We start from the raw sequence: 19,271 nt of genomic DNA, 5'->3' as shown, positions 1-19,271 counted from the left end.
CAGTATGCCCCAGAAATCCATCTGGGGCACCACAGTATTTAGCAGAATGTATTATGTGGTTCAATCCTGAAGTATGTCACACAGTCAGCCCAGCTGGCCTCTGCTTCCCCACTTTGGACCCCAACAGTCCAGTCTCAAAAGGAGCCAGAGTGATCTTAGAACAAGTTGATGTCACTCTTCTTTTCAAAACCTTCCTGATGTTTCCCAACCCAGAACAGAGCCCAGTCCTTAGCGTGCCCACAAGGCATTCTGGACGCCCCCATGGCCGTCCTCCTCCTTCACTACTGCAGTCACATGGCCTCCTTGCAGTTCTCCATCTACCCCAAGCCCACTTCAGCCTCAGGCCCTTTGCACTTGCCATGCCCTCTGCATGGTTTCTTATCCCTCTAATTCCCTCACTTTCTACATGTTTTCTTTTATTTGGACCTCATCAAAACCCTAAAATAGGTACAATTGTCCTCATTTTACAGATGAGAAAATAGACCCAGAGGGACTTTCCCTTAAGGCTCTCCTTGACAGCCCTATCTAGAATAACACCTACAACTCTCTGCTCTAGCCGCCCCCCCCCCTTACTTTCTTTCCAAATGCTCTTATGTATTTTATTGTGCTTCCCTTCTAGAATATGAGCATAAAGACAGGGGCTTGACTTTTTCTGTTTGCTCTTATACCTCCTGAACAGCACACGGCACGTGGTAAGCACTCAAGGATTTACTGAATAATGACTATTTCTGTATCTGTCTTCCCCCTAAACTTCGTTCCTTGAGTGTGGAGGCAGCATCGTATTCATCTTTGTGGCCCATCTTTGTGGTAAATGCCCCATAAATGTCCGTTGATACAATCAGAGAAGGAAAAGCAGAGCCCCAGAATAAGCTGATTCAAGTTAATGGTTTCAAAATGCAAGTATTTTAAAATATGTTTATTTTTTCATATATTTTATAATGAACACTTCAAGAAAGAAAATAATCATAATAATTTCAAAATGCAATCCCTGGATTGAATAAATATCCTTTATAATTATACCTAATCAATGCCTGGAAACATGTAGACACTAAGTTAGCTAATGAATACAATCAGTAAAAGGACTATGTAAACTCTAAATCTCAGGGATGAGGACCATGCATGATCAGTTAAGTCACGTTGCCGTGCTTTTTTATAACATGATTCACATTTTCTTCAATCACACATACATCCATTGGGAGATGTTAAGTTAGACTGCTGATGCTAACAACTTAAAACTGTGATCCTTGTTACCTTAAAAGAAGATTCAGTGTAATACAAAGAAATTTAAAAACAAAATTTCAGGACCCTTGATCAGAGGCTTTTGATACTTGTTGTACTACTTTGGTGTAGACAAAGGTTTAAATAAGGCCAAGCAAAAAGAGTGTTTCTTTTACCCTTTGAAGACATGATCTAAGAAATAGGTGAACAAGGCATTCTGTAGAAACTAGCTAGCTAGCCATCAAGATGTTACCAATAAAGAACTCTTTATAATACTAATAACTAACCACATTTAAAAAGTCTTAGCCAGTATTACAAAAACAAAAGAGTAGTATTTATGAATATAAGCATAATTGATTCTTTGCCTTCTACAAACAATCATCTCTTAAATGCTAAAAGCAGGTTCCAACTGTGGTTCTTCTCTGGTGTGAGAAGCTGCAGGTACACATGGGGCGATCTACTGGTTTACCTTCTCAAAGTACTCTTTGGAAGCAGTTGGATTTGGCTTGATCTGGAAATACAAAAACATTTAATTGGGTAACTGAGTTTATGATAACAGTCTCAAAGTGAATTGAAAGCTACCAATTTTCAACCTAAAATTCTTTAAATTTTTCAAGATTGGTCTGTTTCCTTTAAAACACGTGGGAGAAAGTTACATTAACAGCCTGTGCAGGTTCCTGGCACCCCACCCCACCCCACCCCTTCTACCCACCAGCAGCTTCACCCATTTGCACAGTGTCTATATCCCTGCTTCAAGGGCAGGCTCCCTTTTGTGGATATTCCTGGCCAACAGCCCTTGAGGCAGAAAGGACCTGGGCCACTGCTAGGATCCCTCTGCTTTGGGGGAAAAAAACCTACTGTAGGAGAATCCGGTGTCCAGTTTGCTGGGCAGACTTCTCCATGAATTTCCACAAACTGGAATGCCTTCACCAAGCGGAGGGTCTCTTCCACACTGCGGCCCACTGGGAGGTCGTTGACACTCAGATGTTTGATGACACCATTGGGGTCAATTATGAAGAGACCTCTGCATCAGAATTTATCCCCATTAGCACCTCAACAGCGCCAGAACTAGAAACAGTCTAACTCCTGCCCTGGTATGTCTTTAGTTCTCCTTTTTTTTGAGACAGAGTCACGCTTTGTTGCCCAGGCTAGAGTGAGTGCCATGATGTCAGCCTAGCTCACAGCAACCTCAAACTCCTGGGCTCAAGCAATCCTGCTGCCTCAGCCTCCCGAGTAGCTGGGACTACAGGCATGCGCCACTATGTCTGGCTAATTATTTCTATATATATCTTAGTTGGCCAATTAATTTCTTTCTATTTATAGTAGAGACGGGGTCTCACTCTTGCTCAGGCTGGTTTCGAACTCCTGACCTCGAGCAATCCTCCCACCTCGGCCTCCCAGAGTGCTAGGATTACAGGCGTGAGCCACCGCACCCAGCCTTTAGTTCTCCTTTTAATAAAATTTAAGAAGCTCTATAATATGCTTTAAAATGGGATTTTCATTGTTGTACAGAAAGCTTACAATCTTAATGATGACAGATGCTTTAATAAAGGCAAGAGGACTAGACCAGGTAACCATTGAAAACATGCAATATGGTCACATTTACAAATTCAAAATTGTGCCCTCAACTTGTGCCACACAGTATCTTAAAGTCACTGAACTAGAGTGAAGACTTTTTTACTTGTTAGTGATCTGGCAAGCATTCTTTGGGCTAGTGTATCAAATCTCGGCAAGAAATCATAAGCAAACGGGAAAGGGTAGAGATGTATGTTATCTATGTTAAATAAGTATTTATTATATGAGTGAATACTTGGGTAAATGGGGGAAAATCCCATAGGAAAATCTTTGCAGAAAGAATTTAGCCCTAAGCTATGCAAAGCAGAAAACCAAGCCCATCACTTTTTATCACTTAGCAGCAATGCAATGACATGACTCAGCCTACCAGTGGTCTGTGTTCACCTTCTGCGTTAGTGTTACTGGGATATATGCAGATATGTTTAACCGAAAAGTTTTGGATTTTTTGTTTTGTTTGAGATTGGATTCTATGTTGCCCAGGCTGGAGTGCAGTGGCTATTCTCGGGCACAATTACAGCTCACCACAGCCTCGAACTCCTGGGCTCAAGTAAGTGATCCTCCCACCTCAGCCTCCTGAATAACGTGCACACCACTGCACTGCACCCAGCTGTTTAATCCAGAGGTTTTAACAGTCCATCTTAAAAGAATGTGGGAATTCCAAGTGTTGATCAATTAGGGAAAAGGCAAGTTACAAAAAACTCAAGGTAAAAAGGTGCTCTCCCTCCTGGGGCCTAGCACTTGGGGTCTGGGCTTTGAGGCTTAACTGGTCCTCGTGCATGCCCCCACAAGTGGAGCCAGCTGGTGAAAACAGAGGCAGAGCTGGGACAGAGCAGGGCCCATAGACTCAGAAAGTCCTATCTTACTAGCCAGACCCAGCTTCTCTCCCTTGTTAATCCTGACATTAAAACCAGAAGGGACATAACTGCAAAATCAGCAACTCCCCACAGAGAAGGGGACTCTGGGATAAAAACAGCCAGCACATTCTCCTGCCATTGCCAATTGTGAAAGAACTAGACTTTAACTTATTAAAAAGGAAGAAGTCAAAAAGGCCTGAATGCCAACATGCCACCCTAAAATCGTAGGTTTAACCCATGAGGAGAGTAGGCCAGAGATCAGCTACAAGAGAGAACTGGCGGGCTGGGTCCTGCAAAACTGTGAGGCCCAGCAAATCAAGGTGGGGCCCTCTCCTTCCCGGGGGTCAAATTCTGCCCAATCCCTCCTTCATTCCTGTTCTCAGCAGACTTCACATGCCAGCTCTAAGGCCTAAGTTCTCACCCTCCCGGAAAGGTTGTGTTTGATTGTGTGACTGTGGAAGACTGAAAGCTTTTCGCTCAAAGGAATAAAAGTTTAACCAAGCCGGGCGTGGTGGCTCACGCCTGTAATCCTAGCACTCTGGGAGGCCGAGGCGGGAGGATTGCTCGAGGTCAGGAGTTCGAAACCACCCTGAGCGAGACCCCGTCTCTACAAAAAAAAAATAGAAAGAAATTAATTGACCAACTAAAATTATATATACAAAAAATTAGCCGGGCATGGTGGCACATGCCTGTAGTCCCAGCTACTTGGGAGGCTGAGGCAGGAGGATCGCTTGAGCCCAGGAGTTTGAGGTTGCTGTGAGCTAGGCTGACGCCACGGCACTCACTCTAGCCTGGGCAACAAAGTGAGACTCTGTCTCAAAAAAAAAAAAAAAAAAAAAAAAAAAAAAAAGTTTAACCAGAGACTGATGCAGACAGAAAGACAATCTGGGACAGATATTGGCCAGGAACTACGCTAAAAACTCTAGCTGCATCACTCATTTCATTCTTACCCCTAACCCAGGAGGTACATCCTCATTTTAGTTATGGGAAAACTGGGGTTTGAAGAGGTTAAATCACTTGCCCAAAGTCACACAGCTTAATTAAGTAGCTGAGTTAAAAAAAATAAATAAATAAAACCCAGTCTGTTTGATTCCAGGGGTTGTACGAGATTGTCACCATCCCAGGAGACTGTCTTTTACACGGCCATGCCTCCCCTTTCCAAACGGTCCGATGGCCTCACTGCCAGGATGGTTAGGGAGTGTGGAGCAGTGCAGCCACCAAGACACAGACACGCTTCCTCAGAGAGAGCCAGGTGGGCCTCTCTCCTGCCACACGCAGAGGCAGCACACACATCTCAGCCATTCCTGAAAGACTGCCAACCCCCGAATAAGGCTTATTAAAAGACTAAAATTAAGGATTTTAAAAAAATGCTTTACCAAGGTCTATATAAATCCCCTAAGAAACAGGATAATATGAAGCATGAAAATGATTTTAAGTTTATAAGGAACAGGATCTTACCTGAGTGCAAGACCAGGACCTTCTAACAGCACGCCGTAGTCTCGGGAAATTTGTTTGGTTAAATCTGACAAGAGCGCGATGTTCATGTGGCCCAAACCACCATTCTAATAAAAATGCAGACATGACTGGCTGTAATCCTGTATGGTCTCACAATATTCTTAACCATGTACTACAATGTTTGGGGCCAACAATAATGACAATAGGTGAAAGTAACTTTGATTCTTCCAAGCAGGTTTCTAGGCAAGAATACTGATGACACAGAACAGTGAAATCAGAGACTCTAACCACCGTCTCACAAGCCCGCAGGGTGCATGGGACCTGCAGAGAGTACAAGTGAAGTGGGAAGCAATGGACCCCAGCTGTTTCCCCTGTGCACGCAGCCTGTCTCCATCACTGCTTATACCTTAGATTAAATACAAGTGTAATGGGCAGTAAACATATACGCAATGTCAAAGAAATATGGACAGAGTTTAACAGACATTGCTAGGAAGTAAGGACTATAAATAGCCCATTTCAGATTTAGTCATGCTTTGACAAATTCTAGGTTGGTCTTTCCTGGGATCTTTTCTGTTTTTAATAACACAAGTGCAAAGGCAAGGTGAGCGATGCTATACCTTCCTTGGTGTATTTATCCAGGCAAGATGACTAAAGTGGGAATCCACTGACACTGCAACAACTTCACAGTTCACGTCCCGAAATTCATTGGCTTTGTCGCTAAAAGCAACAATTTCTGTAGGACACACAAAGGTGCTGGAGAAAAAGCGTAGAAGTTTTCATTAGAATATTTAAAAATAAGGATTTTAACAATAAGTAATGCAAAAACTAGTTCAATTTTTACTGAAGAGTGAAATAGGCAAAATTATTAACATCCTCACTGGACTCTAGTGTTAAACTAGTGAAAGAACCACTATCTCCTTACACTTTTTTTTATTTTTTTATTTTTTTTTATTTTTTCCCATAATAAGCAGAGTTGTATCCTTACACTTTTTAATGAAGGAAGTGTATCAAAAATGGGGGAGGAGACATATTTAAATAAAGTATCTTTATGAAAACTCATTTTATTATCATTACTTTTCTAATTTCCCCCCAGAAAATTGAAAATTTCTTCATAGGCTAACTTAAAGAACCACTACTCCAGGGCACATAAAATAGGGCCATTTTGTAACCTTTAGCATGAAAAGGAATACTACTCCACCCTGTAAGTTTAGCACTTGTAAATGACCTACAGATGGAAGCTGTAATCAACAAGGCCATCAGCAATAAATGTTCAGAAAGAAACCTTCTCAACAAGGAGAGTAACTAGAGGTAGACAGTTTCAGTGTGGAAGCTCTCAGAATGACATGAAAGCATCATAGAAAATACACTTACAAATCCAAAGGATAGAAGAAAAGCACCAAATATTTCCCCTTAAAGTCATCAAGGCTTAGGTCTTTGAACTCCCCATTGACAACGGCTGTACCCTTAAAATAGGGTGCATGCTGAGTGACAGCAGGTGCCTGGTACGAGGAACCTGAAAAAAACCCACACACATATGTAGTTCATCATTTGCTACATCAAGCATGTCTTTGATTTTGTTTAAACTTCTCACTATAATTAATTAGTATAAATCAATTAAAAGATTCAGTTCAACTGTATGTCTTAGGTACAGTTGTCCCTTGGTATCCATGGGGGTCGTTTTCAAGAGCCCTGCCAGCTGGGCGCGGTGGCTCACGCCTGTGATCCTAGCACTTTGGGATGCCAAGGCGGGAGGATTGCTTGAGCTCAAGAGTTTGAGACCAGCCTGAGCAAGAGCAAGACCCCATCTCTACTATAAATAGAAATAACTTAGCCAAACAACTAAAAATAGAAAAAATCAGCCAGGCATGGTGGCACATGCCTGTAGTCCAAGCTACTCCGGAGGATGGCTTGAGCCCAGGAGTTTGAGGTTGCTGTGAGCTAGGCAGATACCACAGCACTCTAGTCCAGACAAGAGAGTGAGACTCTGTCTCAAAAAAAAAAAAAAAAAAAAGAGTCCTGCTGATGCCAAAATCCACAGATGCTCAAGTCCCCTATAAAAAATGGAGTTGTATTTGCATATAACCTATGCACATCCTCCTGTATACTTTAAATCATCTCTAGGTTATTTATAATACCTAATACACTATAAATGCTATGTAAATAGTTGTTATATTACATTGCTTAGGCAATGACAAGAAAAAAGTCTGTATATATTCAGCACAGACATAATCATCGATTTTTTCCCAAAAACTATATATATTTTTTTCGAGACAGTCTTACTCTGTTGACCAGGCTAGAGTGCTATGGCATCAGCCTACCTCACAGCAACCTCAAACTCCTGGGCTTAAGCCATCTTCCTGCCTCAGCTTCCCCAGTAGCAGGGACTACAGGCATGTGCCACCATGCCTGGCTAATTTTTTCTATTTTTAGTTGTTTGGCTAATTTCTTTCTGTTTATAGTAAAGATGAGGTCTCGCTCTTGCTCAGGCTGGTCTCGAACTCCTGAGCTCAAGTGATCCTCCCGCCTTGGCCTCCCAGAGTGCAAGAATTACAGGTGTGAGCCACCATACCTGGCCTCCCAGAATATTTTTGATCCATGGTTGATTAAACCTAAGAAAGAGATGGAGGCCTGACTGTACAGTAATTTCTCCTTCTATGGTTCTAGACTGTACACAAATTCAATTCAAAGTGCTATGGAAACTAAAAAGTGGAAGACAAAGATAGTAGGGATGGAATTAAGAAAGACATGAGACAAGAGATAAATTTTAAATATGGTTCAGATTTTGTCCTGTCTAGATGGGACAGGGCAGATGGGATGATGCCTGTATCAAGGCATGGCTGGAAGGGGGGAAGGAATGGGGAATGTGCAGGGAACTGCCTGTGGCATAGTCTGATGAGGAAAAAGCAAGCAGGAAGGGCTGAAGGCCATGCTTCAAGGGTCCTTAAACACCAGGCTGCTGAGTCAGTTCTTAATAGGAGAGATAACAGGGAGTCATGGGAGGTTTTTACGTAGGAGATACATGAGGAGACAGCTATTTTTGAGAAGATAATTTGGGAGGAGGGTAAGAGGAGCAAGAAGAGGGGAGACCTGTTAGGAGGTGATTTCAGTGATCTCAGTAAGAGGTATTGAGGGGAGGGTTGTGGCAGAAAGGACAGGAATGGATGCAAGGTATGTGTCAAAACTGGAGAGGACTTGCTTCTACCTGGGAATGAGGGACAAAGGAGATCCAGTGTCAAAATGCCTGAGACTGCGATGAACAGAAGCAGGAGAAATTGCTGGGATGAGGATTTGGGACCAGTGGAGGAAAGTTTTAACCTGTAGCATCAAATCACTACTAGAAATATTTTAAAGACCCAAGGTAGTAAAAATGTGAAACTTCTGAGAACATTTTACCCACAAACAAAAGCTTTGCTAAAGTATATGTCCTAAACCATTTATGATTTTTCAAAGCCTAGACAAATCTAAAGGAGGTATTTTCAAATGCCAATAGTTATCTAAGGCTGAGCTGGGTAAAGCTTGTATCCTAGAGAATGGAGTATAAATTTCAAGAAACAGCTAAGTTTCACTCAGGTGGCGGAGGATTCCATTAAACAGGTTTGGTTCCTAAGTGGCTAGTTGGAGCCAGCAGACAAGTTTGAATCATAAAGCAGCTGTAGTCTCAGGTCCCCACAGGCTGCTCAACACTCACACCTTTCATTCACAGCAGGCCCAGAAGGCACCCGAGTACCCTCCACCCCATACCCCTCAAAATAGAGGATTAAAAGCTCTGGCAACTAAAATGGAAATGTGACAAGGGCAGTTTGCCTCAGTGATTCTCAACCCTGGCTGCACATTAGAATTACCCAGTGGGCTTTTAAAAAATATTGACATCCTGGTCTCACCCCTGAGATGGATTTAATTTGTCTGGGGGGTGGAGGTATTAGATAGTGCTGTGGTTTTAAAAGCTCCCAAGGTGATATAATGTAAAGCCAGGGTTCAGAGCCCCTATCCAGAGATGATGATTTGAGTTTCCTTTACCTGGGTCCAACTAAGGCATAACAACACTTACTGGTGCTAAAGGCTTGGCCAGAACCAGACCACAATACATTTGTCAAGCCCGTCCTTCTGACAGCAGCAGGCCTAAGGGATGCAGAAGCAGAAATGCCCCAAGGGATGGCGCTCACCTGTCGAGCAACCTGGAAAGAAAAAGACTTTATATTAGAAAGTTTTTCCAGACTGGTGACTGAAGCTGGTCCTGCAGAAAGGACATCATGCCAATGGTGGCCTCTGCTGTCCTTGTCCCTGTGAACCAAATACCAAACCCAAAACTATAAGATCATCAATAGGGTGTCCATGTTCTCAACACTCCCTTTTGCTTCTTACTCCTTTGCTGAACAGAAGGTGGAGGGCAACTATAAGAACTTGAGACTAATCAATTAAAAACTCCATGCTCTTAAAAGCAACACAGATGCTGAAAATGTCAAGTGGTTAAAAAAAAAAAAAAAAAAAGCAACACAGAGGGTCCGAAACCCAGGCGACTTGGCCAGACCTTGTGTATTTAAGTACTATCTGCTGAGTATGTGCTACCATGTCAAGGCTTTCCCTACAAAAGACAAGGTCTCCAGCCCCACCAAGTAAATAAGTAAAGCAAGGTTCAGCCTCTGGGAAAGTTTGGACAAGGTTCAAGGGAAATGTTTGCTCAACTTTAATGACTAAGGAAGAAGGGCCTGAGTTGAACCCCCCATAAAAAAGAGGGGTAGCAAGATATCACTGGGCTTTCCCAGGAGAAAAGCAGGAAACAAGGGCAAACGACGTCAGAGACACAGGGAAGGCAGGGTGGGAGGGGGCCGAAGCGTGGCGGGCGCCTTTTGTTACTTTAGCACTTTGCGTGTTTCCATCCACCATTTAACTGGCTGTTCACAGCAATGCTTTGATAGAGCCATCATTCTTTCAACTTAAGGAAAATAAAAACGCTCAGAAAGGCGAAGTCCCTCGTCCAAGGTCAGAGTCAGTGACAGAGAGAATGTCTCCAGGCCTGGGACTGGATGCTTACTTAGGTGGAGAAGGGATGGGGACCGGAGCCTCACAGCCAGGAGGGACTCGGGGAGCCGGCCGCTAGGAGGGAGCGGGAGAAGGAGCGGGAGGAGGAGCGGGAGAAGGGCGGTTCTGCGCAGGCGCAAGGAGCTTGCCCGGGAGGAGGCCTCTGGGTCCGTTACACGCTGACACCTCCACGAAGGGCGAATGGCCCCTAGGCCTAGGAGAGCGGGGTCTGTCCGGGAAGCAAGTTTCCTGGAGCCACCATGGTTTCTACACGCCTGTCCCCACACGACAGCCACTCACCGAGGCCCGGAGCAACCTGCACACAGCTGCCGCCATCTTCAGCGTGCGCGGGAGTCGCGGGGCGGGCGGAGACGCAGGGGGCGGGGCCAACGGGAGGGGCGGGGCCTCGGTGACGGGGGCGGGGCCGGGAGGAGCCTCCTGCCTTTCCGGGGCGCTGAGAGGGAAATTTCCTTTAGGGCTGAATGCCTGGGGAAGCGACACTTTGCCTTCCTACTTGTCCCAACTTAAAAAGAACTAATCTAGGAGGGGAGCTAATTATTTCCATATTTCCTACTGATTTTTTTGTTACCGTAGTGTAGATTCCTGTTTCTACCATTTCTGTGAAAGGATCCCTTTCCTATTTGGGCGTCAGGTAGAGCCTTCTGGCTTCTGCAAGATAGAGAATTAATTACTAACGTAGTTTTAGTCCGTGAATAAGCTAATTGGGTCAGACACATCAAGGCTTTATTGGCCTGGAAACCTTTGGGAGTGGGCGTGGGCTTCCATTTTGTACTCTTCCCAAAATTGGGAGAATAATGACAAATTTAAAGTTTGGTTTTTGTCAATTAATAAAGGCAAGTACTGAGTGGTAAGCACTGTACTTTGAAGCAAACACATCAAACATAGGTAAAAATCACCTGGTGGCCTTTCAGTAAATGGGACAGATCTCTAAGCAGGTATTTTTCAAGCACTAGTCATTCCATTACCAACTTAGTGTCTCAAGTCTGCATATCACCTAAATATTAGTTACTATTTTATTAAATCGACTCACTTTTTAAAAATTTAAATGAATTTATTTGAAAGAAAATGTTCAATAATATAAATGACAAAAACATTCTCTTCTGGCTGGGCATGATGGCTCACACCTGTAATCCTAGCATTCTGGGAGACTGAGGTGGGCAGATCGCTCAAGGTCAGGAGTTTGAAACCAGCCTGAGCAAGAACGAGACTCCATCTCTACTAAAAACAGAAAGAAATTAATTGGCCAACTAAAAAATACATAGAAAAAGTTAGCTGGGCCTGGTGGCACATGCCTGTAGTCCCAGCTACTCGGGAGGCTGAGGCAGGAGGATTGCTTGAGCCAGGAGTTTGAGGTTGCTGTGAGCTAGGCTGATGCCATGGCACTCTAGCTGGGGCAACAGAGTGAGCTCTGCCTCAAAACAAAACAAAACAAAACAAAAAACACCCCTTATAACTTGCTACAAATGTAAGGTAATTTGAAACACATTAAAACAAAATGCTATTAAGCTCTAGCTAGACACAGTTGTCTACTGAAAGTCTGAGCCTTTTTGTTAAAAAGGGAGAATGAGAGTGGTGGTCAGACATCCCAGCCTTGCATGAGACCTTCTCATGGATGTAATCAGAAGGACTCAGAATTTAAAAGACAATACTTAATCTCACGTTGAGATTTGATGCTATTTTTTCATTTTGCTTCCCACTTCCCCAGCAGTGTATTTCCTGAAATCATCTCAGATACCACTAGGTGCCACTCTGGGTACCAGTCCCCTGCTTTGGAAAGGACAGCCTTGGATGTGAGGGGGGACACATATCTCTCAACCATTTCCCCTCAGTACCTGCCTCGTGTTTAGTTGGTTTTCATTATGTGTGTGTGTGTTGAGCAGATGATTGAAAAGAAAGGGGGATCATAATTTTGGGGCTCAAAATCATACTGCAGTTCATAATGGAATATTATTCAGCCATAAAAAGGAATGAACATGCTACAATATGAGTGAACCTTGAAAATGTTATGCTAAGTGAAAGAAGCCAGACACAAAAGACACATATTATATATTTCCTTTTATATGAAACATCTAGCATAGATAAATCCAAAGAAACTTCAGAAAGTATAATAAATTGGTGGTTGCCAGGGGCTCGGAGAAGGGGGGGGATGAGGACTGACTGTTTAATAGGTATGAGATTTTCTTTTGGGGTGATGAAAATATTTTGCAACTAAATGGTGGTTGTACAACATTGTGAATTTACTAAATACTGCTGGATTGCACACTTTAAAATGGTTAATTTTATGTTATGTGAATTTCATTTCAATTTCTTAAAAAAGAAGAAGAAATAAGGACTAACAATGACAAAATTATGTGCTGTAGTCTAGCTCAATGATTTAATAGACAAGAAAATTGAGACTCTGGGAGGTGGAGAGACCTTCCCAAAGTCACATAGCTGGCTAGAAGCAGAGGTAGGACTAGAACTCAGAACTTCCTCACCCCTGACCAGCAGCGTGTGAGGCTGGCTTGGAGTTCAGGCTCAGCACCATTTCATTAGCCGTCTTATGAGTTAACATCACTCACACTGCAGCTTTCTCATCTTCTCCCTCATACTGAGCTGCCGTCTTCAAATACTTAGCTGCTGTAGCTCAAGTCAAAAAGGTGGGGGCAGTGGCAAGGGGGCAAAGCCAAGCCAAGGGGTAGCTTTCTCTTGTCCTTATGCCCACAGTCCTTTGCTGTCCACCTCTCCTTTCCTCCTAGCATTCTGGAGGGAACCTCTCCCATTGTAGGGACGTATTGTGTACTTCAAATACACAGGCAGTTTGTCGATTAGTAAAGCCAAGTGCTCCATGGTGAGCACCGTACTTTGGAGCAAGCACATCACCTAGTGAAGATGTACAGCACAGTGCGGGCCCAGGCAGCAGAGCAGAGTGGAGTTCCCTCGTGATTTAACCTCACTCATCTTGGCTTCAGTTTTAAAGGTCAGATGCATGAATTAGTCCCAGGCCATTGGCTGGGGCCTATTTATACTTGGAGGTAACATCACTTGCTGTCTTCCATGAAGGCCACCCTCCTCCTGCTGCCTTCAGTCTGGCGTGCATTTCTGGCATCCTCCTGCCCCCAGCCCATTTTAGCCTCTGGAGTAATACATTTCTTTTCCTATGTAGGTCTCAGGTAGAGCGTTCTGGTGTTTTATGAAAATTTTATCAGTTAACAATGTGATTAATCAGTTAATAAACTTTTTTTTTGAGACAGAGTCTTGCTGTCGTCCAGGCTAGTGGTGCAGTGCAGGGGTGTCATCATAGCTCACTGCAACCTCCAACTTCTGGGCCCAAGTGATCCTCCTGTTTTAGCCTCCAAAGTAGCTGGGACTGCAGTCACATGCTACCACACCGGGCTAATTTTTTCTATTTTTAGTTGCCTGGCTAATTTTTTTTCTATGTTTTAGTAGAAGCAGAGTCTCACTCTTGCTCAGGTTGGTCTCGAACTCCTAAACTCAAGTGATCCTCTCACTTTGGCCTCCCAGAGTGTTAGGATAACAGGCGTGAGCCACCGTGCCCAGCCACAATAAACATGTACCAAGCAGATCACTCTGGCCCCGCTCCTGAGGAATTCTGTGTGTATGCAGGGAGTACTGACAGGACTGTTAACAAAAAAAAGAAAAGAAAGAAAGAAAGAAACCCAGAGCTCAAGACTCAGCATTTTAAGGGGCATGAAAGAAGCACAGTGGTTGAGTGTGGTTCACCTGGGTTCAAATACCAGCTCTGCCACTTATAGGCATGTGGCCTGGGGCAAGTTACCTAACTCTGCACATTTTCTCATCTGTAAAATGGAAATGATGTTAATACTTCCCCCTAGGGTTATTGTGAGGAATAAGTGCATTAATATTTTAAAGGCATTTGGCACAGTCGGCAGGCACATAGTGTTTGTTATATTAAATAAAAGGGAAGGGCAAGTAAAGTGCTATGAGAGATTAGAGAAAGAGACCAAGTAAGGCTTATAGAGAAACCATCTATTCTGCTTGTGGAGAGAGGATAGGGGAAGGGCGAGGGGGAAGATGGCATGTAGAAGTGATCAGTGACCTTTGTCCCTTTGGCTTATTCGGTGAACATTCATTGAGAACATACCATGGGACCAAGCTCTGCGTTGAATGTATTTTATTTGATCTTCACACAACCCTGTAACATGGGTACTGTTTTGTTGTTGTTGTTTGGTTTTTTTTGAGACAGAGTCTCACTCTCTTGCCAGGGCTAGAGAGCCGTGGCATCAGCCTAGCTCACAATAACCTCAAACTCCCGGGCTCAAGCGATCTTCCTGCTTCAGCCTCCCGAGTACCTGGGACTACAGGCATGTGCCACCATGCCCAGCTAATTTTTTCTATATATTTTTAGCTGGCCCATTAATTTCTTTCTATTTTTGGTAGAGATGGGGGGGCTCACTCTTGCTCAGACTGGTTTCAAACTCCTGACCTTGAGCTATCCTCCTGCCTCGACCTCCCAGAATGCTAGGGTTACAGGCATGAGCCACTGTGCCTGGTTGGGGTACTGTTTTTAATCCATCATCCTCATTGGATAGGTAAGGCTACTGAGCCTTGGGAGTTTGCTTATTGCTCAAAGTCCCATGGCTGGAAAGGGAGGGAGCCAGGATTAAAACCATGAAAGCTGGCTGCAGAGCCCCTGTTCTTAATGAGACATTGCCCCATCTCCTGCATTATTTGTTGGCGCCTGATGGGGTGTAATAGGAGAGAGTGTTAAAAAGGTGGGCTGGGTCGGAACATGGGGAGTGCTGGCCATCTGTCCTTCAGCAAAACACCTGACAGGGGTGCACTCCTCTGATGCAGTATCCTCTGCTCCTCTGAGCAGTTCTAGCGGGTTCTGCCCTTTCAAGTGATGTCCACCATCCTGGGCATTTGCCTGGCTGTGTCCCCTCTACCCTCGGCCCTCTTTTCCTTCTCAAGGGTCTGTCTGCTCCTGTCTTCCTGCTGAGGTTGTGGGAGGAAGGCACTCATTTGTGACAACCAAAAATGTCTCAGAAATTACTAAATGTCTCCTGGGGACAGAATCACCCCAGTGGGAAGCCACTGCTCTAATGGTAATGGCACAGGCTCTGGAGCCAGCAGGACCGAATTCCTGGTCTGTCACTTATGGTCTTGGAGGTAGGGCAAGTGCCTCAGGCGTCATGGAATCCCTTGTGGGTAGACCAGTTACCTAACTTCTCTACACCTCAGTTTCCATGGGTGTAAAATAAGAATAATGATGGCATCTGCCTCACAGCGTCAACTGTGGGGAGTGAGATAATCATGCCAAATGCTTAGGGGATACAGGGCACAGAGAAAATGTCAAGTAAATGTTATGATTTGTCCATAAGCAGACACACTACATTCTTGAACCACTGGCACAGGGTCTGGATACACTTTGTGTTTCTCAAAGTGCTGAAGTTCCTTTTCCTCTTCTCATTCAGGAGAAGGAGGAAGGGGTGAGGCTTTGGGGTAAACAATGATCCCCAAGTAGGCTCAAATTAGGCTCTTCTGGAAGCTAAAGGGACATATAGGCAAGGAAATGAAGATCTTCTTTGCCTCAAGCCTCCTGCTCCTGGACTGTGCTCTAACTTAGGAAACCTTAACCTTTTTTTTTTCTTTTAAAGCTATCTATGAGGAAAAGACATCTTGACCATTCCTAAAATTGATGCAGATTTCAATTTCCTACCTTGTGGGCGTCCAATAATTTGGCAGGATTTTGAAAAAAGTTCTCTTTATCAGATGGAAAAAGTTAACTTCCATTGTATTAACTTGTGCCTGACATTTTTAATATATGTTTAAATATATGGTTTAATTTTCCTCCTAAAAATAAGTGTATTTAGGTATACTTATAAGTGCCTTATAGGTATCTTTTTGCTTTTTCCTTCAATGTAAATCAAGCTAGGACATTCTGTAATTTTTTTCTCCATAAATCTCAAGCATTCAACAGTCATTCTTCATGTGGATATTTTAGACACGCTCAGCAGAGCTTTACTGTTTGCCTCACAGCAAGCAGAGAGCCCAATTCCCGGGGCTTTTGGCTATTGGAGATGAAGTTTCAACTGCTTATCACTTCTTGACCAAACAGGAAGCTGGAACAGTTGCCTGTGGTTAAATACTTACCTCAAGTTGTACAGAGGTTCATTGGCTCAGGGCCCTCCCTTGCATAAGTAGTTCTCCTGGTCTGCTGATCTCTGCCACTTTTCTTAAAAGGAATGAAATTCCCTAGAATCTCTGGCCCAGAGGCCCAGAAGGAAATTCATACAAGAGCTTTCCAATGGCTTGTTGAGATTTATGAGTGGTCTCCAGCTTTGGTGAGTGACATCCCCTGGAAGGACTAGCAGAGCTCCCCATTTGTTCATTCCAACAAAAGATAACCATGACTGGGTTTTGCTCACCAATATTAGCCTTAGGAGGAATGAGCAGCTGTTCTGCAGAGCCTTCCCTGACCACCTCCCCCATGCATCCTGGTTAGAGATTCCTCCCAGGTGCCGAGAAAGCCCTGCGCACTTGCCCTTCTCATCCTCATGGCTCCTGGCTCCTGTCCTGTGGCGCTGGAATCTTTTATCGCCTTGTCTGGGTCTTAACCATACCGTGAACTTCTTGAGGGTAGAACTTATGTCTTACTCATCTCTGCGGTCCCCATGGCTAGGCCGCCCCTGGCTCATAGTGACTGCTCAGAAGTTTGTCAAATGAATGAATAAGCAGCCACTGGCAGGACAGCCAAAATGTTCTTTCCACATGCATTCTGAGAAAGAAACATCTTTTTATTCAGCTTTCTTGAGCTGTCACAACAAGGACACAAATTGTTCCCCTAAAAGAAAAAGACAAACTGCCCTTGTCCTCATTACCAAAAGAGAAGAAAATAATTGAAATTCTCCCTTTTCAGTTTGGGAGAAAAAAAAAAAAATTGGACCTAGTTGAGGGGAAGGCAAATGAAAAGATATATGCTCCTTTTTATGATGATTAGGAAAATACCTCCCTGGAACCACAAGTTAATGTTCTGGTAGCCGGGGCTACAATTAGAGATGGCAAGCATCACTCTGGGTTTTGCTGAGTTCTTCCTCTTTCCTTGGCAAAAATGCATTCTTTTTTTTTTTTTTTCCTTTTTCCCATTGAAGAGGAGCCCCACAGTCCTCTCTCCTGGTTTCAGGGAAGAGGATGTCTTAGAACTGAGCTCTGTCTCCTAGCCAAGACTTCTCTTTCAAACCTTACCCCCAGCATTCTCCAGCATGACCTTGTACTGCTCCAAGCTGATCTTCTCAAAGGCAGGCAGCAGAGTAACAGAAGGAATTGAGTTGTCCTTAATTCAAACACCCATGGATTCTTTCACCATTCAGAATCTGAGCATCTCCGTGCAAAAACCCTCACCACACACACTTATTGTGAAGCACCTGCCCCACCAGGCCTGTTAGTGTTCCTCTTACTCTACCTGAGTTCCCCTTTTCGCCTCCTTCCACCTTGGCTTTCTTTTTTTTTTTTTTTTTTTTTTGAGACAGAGTCTCGCTTGTTGCCCAGGCTAGAGTGAGTGCCGTGGCGTCAGCCTAGCTCACAGCAACCTCAAACTCCTGGGCTCAAGCAATCCTGCTGCCTCAGGCTCCCGAGTAGCTGAGACTACAGGCATTTGCCACCATGCCCGGCTAATTTTATATATATATTAGTTGGCCAATTAATTTCTTTCTATTTATAGTAGAGACGGGGTCTCGCTCTTGCTCAGGCTGGTTTCGAACTCCTGACCTTGAGCAATCCGCCCGCCTCAGCCTCCCAGAATGCTAGGATTACAGGCGTGAGCCACCGCGCCTGGCTCACCTTGGCTTTCTTACTTCTGGGCTTTTCTCCCCCCCCCCTTGTTCCCTATTTCCCCTCCCCTTTTTAAATAGACTGCTTTTTAGAGCAGTTTTAGGTCCATAGCAAAAGTGAACAAAGTACAGAGAGTTCTCCTTGAGAGTAGCCCCTCCCCTCAAGCCCCCTCCCACCCTCAACACTCCACACCACAATGGTGTATTTGTTACCAGCAGCCAATCTACACTGATAGGCCATTATCTCCCAAAGTCCATGCTTCACATTAGGGTTTACTCGTAGTGTTTCACATTCTATGGGTTTTGACAAATGTATAAGGACATGTATCCACTACTATAGCATCATACAGAATAGTTTCACTGCCCTAAAAAATCCTCTGTGCTTTGCCTGTTCAGCCTCCTCCCCCTCTAACCCTGGCAACCTATCCTCTTCTACAGCTGTGTCTCCATCCCAGGCCTGTCCCCTGAGTGCCAGCCTGCCAACATCGCCACACAAATGCCTTTTACATGCACAAAACCAAACTCTTGCTTTCTCTCCTCAAATCTGTTCCTCACTGCCCCCTTCCCCAAACATCTTCAGGTCAGTAAACAGCCTCCCAGCCCACACCACCATTCAAGCCAGAAACTAGGAGTTATCTTGGTTCTCTTCGGATTCAGAATGCCCTACCCCAAAATATGGTACCATGGCATTTGGAAAACAGTAAAAACAGGAAGGTCACCTTCTGACCTTCTACTGCCCTTCTTCCCTGAAGCAGACCATAAAAGAATCCTCTGACCTTCCTCTGAAGGGGACCCTCATTCCAGAGGCACCCACCCTGTGCCAGAGGAAAGGAATGTCCTTATCTCTGAAGAGAAGAATCTGAACGAACAGGCCTTGCTAAGTTCCCCCAAGTTTATTTCCATTGGATCACATCCCCTTTGTCCAATCATACTTCTGCACAACTGTCCGCTCTTCATCTAACCTAAGCATGACAATACACAGCTCTCTCTGTTTGGGTCTTCATTTCTGGAGGCTCCAGAAATTTAACTCATATTAAATAAATATGTATGCTTTTCTCTTGTTAATCTGTTTTTTGTTATAAAGGGTCTGAGCCATGACCTAGAGATGGGTAAGAAAAGAAATCTTCTCCCCCTTCTACAGTTCCTACCTTTCCCTCCCCACTCTGGCCCATCAGCTCACAAAGGATATACCGTCTCCTCTCCACCTCCACTTGCCACCACCTCTGTCCAAGCCACCATCATTTCTCCCCTGTACCTCTTTCACAGCTTCTGAGAGTCTGGTGGCTATCAAAAAGGTTTAGATAAGAACAAATCGGGAGGCATCACTTTACCAGAC

At 44.2% G+C, this 19,271-nt stretch overlaps 1 protein-coding gene across 1 annotated transcript; it reads right to left on the bottom strand.

Annotated features, from left to right (window-relative positions):
- Window positions 1-887: 887 nt before the first annotated feature.
- Window positions 888-10,506, bottom strand: PRDX3 (peroxiredoxin 3). The gene is made up of 7 exons (XM_012739153.3): window positions 10,422-10,506; window positions 9,151-9,277; window positions 6,474-6,615; window positions 5,720-5,855; window positions 5,106-5,209; window positions 2,077-2,242; window positions 888-1,729 (listed from the first exon to the last, which is right to left on the bottom strand). The coding sequence occupies exons 1-7, from the start codon at window positions 10,455-10,457 to the stop codon at window positions 1,676-1,678; spliced, it is 765 nt and encodes a 254-aa protein (XP_012594607.1). The 5' UTR covers window positions 10,458-10,506; the 3' UTR covers window positions 888-1,675.
- Between the last annotated feature and the right edge of the window lie 8,765 nt (window positions 10,507-19,271).

Source organism: Microcebus murinus, chromosome 14 (assembly GCF_040939455.1).
Source record: "Microcebus murinus isolate Inina chromosome 14, M.murinus_Inina_mat1.0, whole genome shotgun sequence".
NCBI lineage: Eukaryota > Metazoa > Chordata > Mammalia > Primates > Cheirogaleidae > Microcebus > Microcebus murinus.
Note: the sequence above shows the minus strand (reverse complement) of the source record. Positions and strands in the feature narration are given on the sequence as shown.

Bases quoted from the DNA above. Each gene is read 5' to 3' on its own strand.
- PRDX3 (XM_012739153.3), bottom strand. From the start codon at position 10,457: ATGGCGGCAGCTGTGTGCAGGTTGCTCCGGGCCTCG. The intron at 6,616-9,150 runs GTAAGTGTTGTT...GGTTTTTTTCAG, and splicing joins TGGCCAAGCCTTTAGCACCA to GTTCCTCGTACCAGGCACCT. The intron at 5,856-6,473 runs GTAAGTGTATTT...CTTTTTCTCCAG, and splicing joins TTCTTCTATCCTTTGGATTT to CACCTTTGTGTGTCCTACAG.